General features: G+C 47.1%; 1 protein-coding gene across 1 annotated transcript in view; it reads left to right on the top strand.

Annotated features, from left to right (window-relative positions):
* Positions 1-234: 234 nt before the first annotated feature.
* Positions 235-6,039, top strand: part of CALCR (calcitonin receptor) — a 189,367-nt gene continuing 183,562 nt past the window's right edge. Inside the window, exon 1 of the mRNA XM_019508430.1 lies at positions 235-319. Within this exon, the coding sequence (XP_019363975.1) occupies positions 272-319 (48 nt within the window). The 5' untranslated portion in view covers positions 235-271. The remainder of the gene's footprint in view (positions 320-6,039) is intronic.

Genomic DNA, 6,039 nt, shown 5'->3' with positions numbered 1-6,039 from the left:
AGTAATTTGAGTTAGTTGCAGAAAAGTGGAAGCCGTGAAAAAGACCAAAATGAAAGTATACAATCTGCACATGCACACAAAACTTTAAAAGCAGAAAACTTTTTTAACATGCCCATGTGCTCACGCGCGTGCACACACACTCTCTCTCAGGCATACACAAGCAGGGAAACTGTCACAGTTGGTCATGGATAAATAAGGCTAATACTTTTGTTATTGTTGTTCACTTCCCAGAAGGGTCAGCAAAGGCGCATCTCCCCAGAAAGAATCCACAATGGAAAAAACAACCCACAGTTGCTTCTTACTGATTATACTTCTAATCGTAAGTAAAAAAAAAAAAAATGAACTGCTTATGTTTTCTGGCAATTTAAAGCCAGTAGAAATGTTCTAAAAGGTCATGCTATTATTGTTATGCACAAGAGGGCACTGAAAAGGTGTCCTATCAATAAAAACTTAAAACAAGAATAATAAAACTACTGTAAGAACAGATCTCATATGAAAGATGTGCCCTAATGATGTGTCAATGATTCTTGGTGATACAGAGGTGAAAGACAAAGGAGAACATAGTTCATGCACCTTTTCATTTCCACATTTACCTGTCTGTGAAATACCTATGACACAGAGAGTTATAAATTTTGGAAATTTGCAGTAAAATCTGGTTAGTCATTAGAGACTTGGACACTGGATATTACCAGCGGATTTAACTTTTTTTTAGCAACATAATGATAGTTAATCTGCTTTTAACAACTGAAACTAAGTAAATTCAGCGTAGAAACTGTCTATTCAATTAAATTATGTTTTCATCTATTTATTCTTAATTTTATATCCTATAACATGCTTCATTTCACTATATCTAATGTGTCTGGGTTATATTACTCTGAACATCTTAGCTTTTGAATATGCTGACCTTGGTTTCAATAACATAGTTATTTGTATTTAGTTATAATATACTGCATTTGAATATGCATTTTTAAGAGGCAGCAATCTACACATTGCTCTATGGCAACATTTTTACTGTGTTGTGCTTCAGTACTTCCTTTATGGGACTTCCTTATAGTACTGCCTGTACTGCACCATACATGTGGCACATGGTTGTTTTTAGCAGCTACTTCACTGTAGCGGCACACTCCCCCATTGTAGCACACCGCTATGGCAAAGTAGCTGCTGGTCACATGTAGACATCCATTGGCACTACATCACCATAGTGCATTGCTACAGTGACGTAGCATCGTGTGTAGACACTCCCAGTATGTTGATTTCTATACTGAGCACCTCCCAGACTGATTAAATGCCTTCTCTAGACTTCACTTGACAAGATTTAAATGATTAATAATGGTACTGGTGGAGGGTAGGAGAGGTGCAAGGTGAGACTACGTATTTCGCTTTAACAGTTGTCACATGCTTGCTGCTAACTTGGCCTCAAAGTTTATCAATCCAGGACTCGGTTGCTACCTTATAAAGAAGCACTCCCATAATACTAGCTAAACAATGTACAATAAAATCCTCTGTTCAATAGGAACTTTGTCAAAATATTTTGATGTCTATCAGCCTGCTTATAGCCAATCTATTAACCTATCAATCTCTGAGTGGTCTCTGAAGTGCTTCATAGTGTTGTGAAAACTGCTGTGAATGGCATTCATAGTTTCATAGTTGGTAGGGTCAGAAGGGACCTAAGTAGATCATCAAGTCTGACCCCCTGCCATGGGCAGGAAAGAATGCTGGGGTCAAATGACCCCGGCTAGGTGATTATCTAGCCTCCTTTTGAAGACCCCCAGAGTAGGAGCTAGCACCACTTCCCTTGGAAGTTGGTTCCAGATCCTAGCTGCCCTGACTGTGAAGTAGTGCCTCCTGATATCTAGTCTGAATCTACCCTCTGTCAACTTATGGCCATTATTCTTTGTTACTTCCAGTAGTGCTCAGGGGAACAGGGACTTTCCCATTGCCTGCTGGTCTCCCTTGGGCAATTTATAGATGGCCACCCGATCCCCTCTCAGCCTTCTCTTGGGGAGGCTGAACAGGTTCAGGTCTCATAACCTCTCCTTGTAGGGCCTGCCCTGCTGCCCCCGATCATGTAAGTGGCTGTCCTCTGGACCATCTCAATATTGTCCACATCCCTCCTGAAGTGTGGCGCCCGGAACTGGACACAGTACTCCAACTGTGGCCTGACCAATGTCTTATAGAGGGGGAGGATCACATCCTTGGACCTGCTTGTGATGCATCTGTGGGTGCATGGCAAGGTGCGGTTAACCTTCCTGATTGCATCCCCACATTGGTGGCCCATGTTCATCCTGGAGTCTGTAATGACTCCAAGATCCTTTTCTGCCTCTGTGCTGATGAGAAGGGAGTTCCCCCAGCCTGTAGGTATGCTGCTGGTTCTTTCTCCCTAGGTGCAGTACCCTGCACTTGTTAGTATTGAATCCTATCTTATTCTCATCCGCCCACCCCTGTAACCTGCCCAGATCCAATTGCAGCCTGTCCCTCCCTTCTAGCGTGCCCACTTCTCCCCACATCTTAGTGTCAACTCTGAATTTGAACAAGGTGCTTTTCAGCCCCTCGTCCAAGTCAGTGATGAAGATGTTGAATAGTGCGGGCCTGAGGACCAAGCCCTGGGGGACCCCACCGCCCACATCCCTCCAGGTCGAAAATGACCTGTCCACCACCACATTCTGGGTACGGCCCTCCAGCCAATTGGCAACCCATCTGACTGTGTAGGCACTGACACCACAATCTCCCAATTTTTTTAACGAGAATGGGGTGAGAGACAGTGTCGAAGGCCTTCCTAAAGTCCAGAAAGACTACGTCCACCATGACACCGGTGTCCAAGCATTTTGTGACCTGGTCATAGAATGCCACCAGGTTGGTCTGACAGGACGTGTCTCTAATGAAGCCATGTTGGTTGCCCCTAAGCATACACTCCCCTGCTTGACCCTTGCAGATGTGCACCTGGATAATTTCTCAAACAGCTTCCCCAGGACCGAGGTAAGACTAAGAGGCATATAATTTCCTGGGTCCTCCTTCCTCCCTTTTTTGAAAATGGGGACCACATTGGCCCCTTTCCAGTCCTCTAGCACCTTGCCAGAGCACCACAAGTACTTGTAAAGCTGTGCCAGGGGTTCTGCAATGACCGTTGCTAATTCCCTCAGCACTCTGGGGTGGAGATCGTCAAGACCTGCTGATTTGAACACGTCCAATCCCACCAGAAGTTCCCTGACTAGGTCCTCTCTGACCCTGGGCCTGGCTGAGCCTCCCCTGGGACCATCAGGGATCCCGGTGTGGGGGAAGACCTGGTCCCTGCTCAGAAAAATAGAGGCAAAGACATTGTTAAATAGGTTAGCTTTGTCGTCTGGTGACTGTTTTTTGCATTACTGTTGTCAAATGAAGAAGTATCTATTAATTCTGGTTGTGCCAATTCCCTCCTCAGAAATGTCTACATGTACCTTGCTTCCATGCTTACTGTCATAGTAACTCAGGCCAGGGGACTCTCTAATTAATTCCCTCTGGGTATGAAGAGGAGTAACATCTGTAGTGGTCAAAGTACCTTTGAGGCTCTCTAAAAAGTGAGGACACAGATGACACAGCACTGAAAAGCTATAAATGTGCTCTAACCATATGAAAAAGACCTTGGATGAAACCTGAACAGCTTTGAAGTGCTTTGTGTTATGTTTGCACCCTCCAGCAGCACATGATATTGTCAGTTTGCCAGCATCACACAGTACGCTGCTTCTTGACCTTGGCCCCACAGCCCTAACCTGATGCTCCTGTGACTCACTCCCAACTCTACTGCCCTTTTTAATTTTCTGGACCACCACCCCAGGAACTTGACTTTTCAAATAGTACACACTTTTGAGTACCCACCCACTCACCAACCAACCAAATAACCACACCACTCTACCTATACCCCAAATGCCTGTGTCTGCAAAATCCTTCACCAACTGGAGGCAAGTGGAGGCCATGGGCCTTCTCTCCAGCTGTAGCCAGTAGCACCCAAGGGTCCCTCAGGAAGAGCCACTGAGCAGATCACAGCAAAGATGGCAGTTCACAACCACAACCATGGGTGGCACCAGAGCTGGGCCAAGGTGCAGCACAAGAGAGACTATCATGGCAACCATATTTTACATGCTGGACAGGTGGTATGTCTGTACTGTGAAGGGCTCTCACAAATCCTTGCGGGAAATTACTCCATAGAGCTTTGCTTTACAATCAACTCTGGGGAGGAGATAAAACTATCCAACAACAGTGATAACATGAACCTGGAGGACTGAAAAGGTTCCAACCCAAGCCCCTGCCAAGATGCAGACCCAAATGGGAACCAAGCATCCTGGGGTGTCCCTTCTTTTGTCTGGGGCTGTTAAGTAGAAGATGTACTGTTCTGATGGCTGGTACAGCTTGGGTGGCACTTTAGGGAGGAACATCATCTCGGGCATCCAATCCTTCAGCATCACTGCTGGATGTGCTGCCATTATCTCCATACAACTCTCCTGCCGTAATCTCTTTCAACCATCTTGCCCTTGTCAACTGAGTTCCCAGGGCTCACATGCTTGGAGAGAATTTTTCAAGAATGCCAAACGTCCTGGTGAGCAAAAGGGTGCCATCAATAGCCCTCTTTCTTTCCCCACAAATGTCTAGTCATCCTGAGACCTGCTTGGAGCAAGGCCTGCAGCATGATTGGACCCACATGTCTCTGGTATCTGGTAGGACCATGCCTTGGGAAGCAAGAGGTATAACTAGATGTCAGAGGTGGAAGCCCATGTGACACGGGTGGATAGACTGATTTGTAGGTTTCAGGTTGATTGGGAGCAAAAAAAGGGAAATATGCCATATCCTGTTTGGGGAGGGAGGGGTGGAATAATGGGAACACTCTAGCACAGGGGTGGGCAAAGTCTGGGCCATGGGCTAGATCAGGCCTGTGGTGGACTCCATTTTCCCAGCAGCCCCTGCCTGTGTCACTGCAGCCAGTTTCCTTGGAGACCCTAGCAGTGGTGGCACTGTGACAGTTTTTCTGGAGTTTCCAGGGAGACCAGCCCCAGCAGCACTGGCAGGATACACAGCTAGGCGGGGAGCTGCTCCAGGGCTGGGATCTTTTAGCAGTGACAGCATGGTCCAGAACTGGAGCAGAGCTGCAATCTGCTGCCTGCATGGCCTGGGCAGGGGTGTGCAGGCAACAGATTGCTGCTCTGCCCCAGCTCTGGATCACGCTATTACCAGTGCAAGATCCCAGCCCCAGCTGTGGAGCTCCTCCCTGCCCAGCTGTGCACCCTACCAGCGCTGCTGAGGTCAGTCTCCAAGGAAATCCTGGTCACAGCACTGCTACTGCTGGAGTCTCTATGGAAATTGGCTGCAGCAATGCAGGCAGGAACTGTTGGGAAATGGAGTCCAGCTGCTGGCCAGATCTGCCATTTTGCCCACCCCTGCTTTAGTGTCTTCTTCCTTACCACCTCTCAGTAGTATAGTAGGGCAGGCAAGTGGGGGCAAAAGTCCCAGGTGCTGCCTAAGGGGAAGGGAGTGCGAAAATGGAGGCAGAAGAGCTTGAAGCTCCCAGCAGCTATATGGGCTCCAGCTGCATGGAGTGGGGGAAGGTGACTGAAGTTTTATATTGTCACTCAGCATTGGACTTTGTGGTGGCTGCGCGGGCAAATGAGAGAGTTATCTCCTTAGATCCTGGCCACCTTCCCCCTTCTCACGTGGCTGAAGCCCATGGCTGCAAAGCAGGTACGCCTCTGCCACACACCCCTGGGATTTTCATACATTGGCACATAGCCTCCAGTAGCTACATGGTTGCTTACTTATCCATGCTGCATGGGTAATAAAATTGCAAACTGTAAGTGCCAAAAATTTACCTACACAGCTACATAAGAGTCATTTAAGCACAAAGTGTAATAACAAAATACACCCTGGTGGCTGGGAAAACTAGGCCCAACACCCTCTTATCTCTGAAAACTGTCCTGTTGCAATGCAAGAAAGGAGCCCCTCCCACAGGTTGACCCCTATGCTCTGGAGAGGAATGGTAATAGAACAAAATACTGTTATGGCATTGCAGTTATG

The sequence above is a fragment of the Gavialis gangeticus genome, unplaced genomic scaffold (assembly GCF_001723915.1).
Source record: "Gavialis gangeticus isolate Ggan-Ray unplaced genomic scaffold, GavGan_comp1, whole genome shotgun sequence".
NCBI lineage: Eukaryota > Metazoa > Chordata > Crocodylia > Gavialidae > Gavialis > Gavialis gangeticus.
The sequence above is the reverse complement of the archived record's forward strand: the minus strand, read 5'-3'. Positions and strand labels throughout refer to the sequence as shown.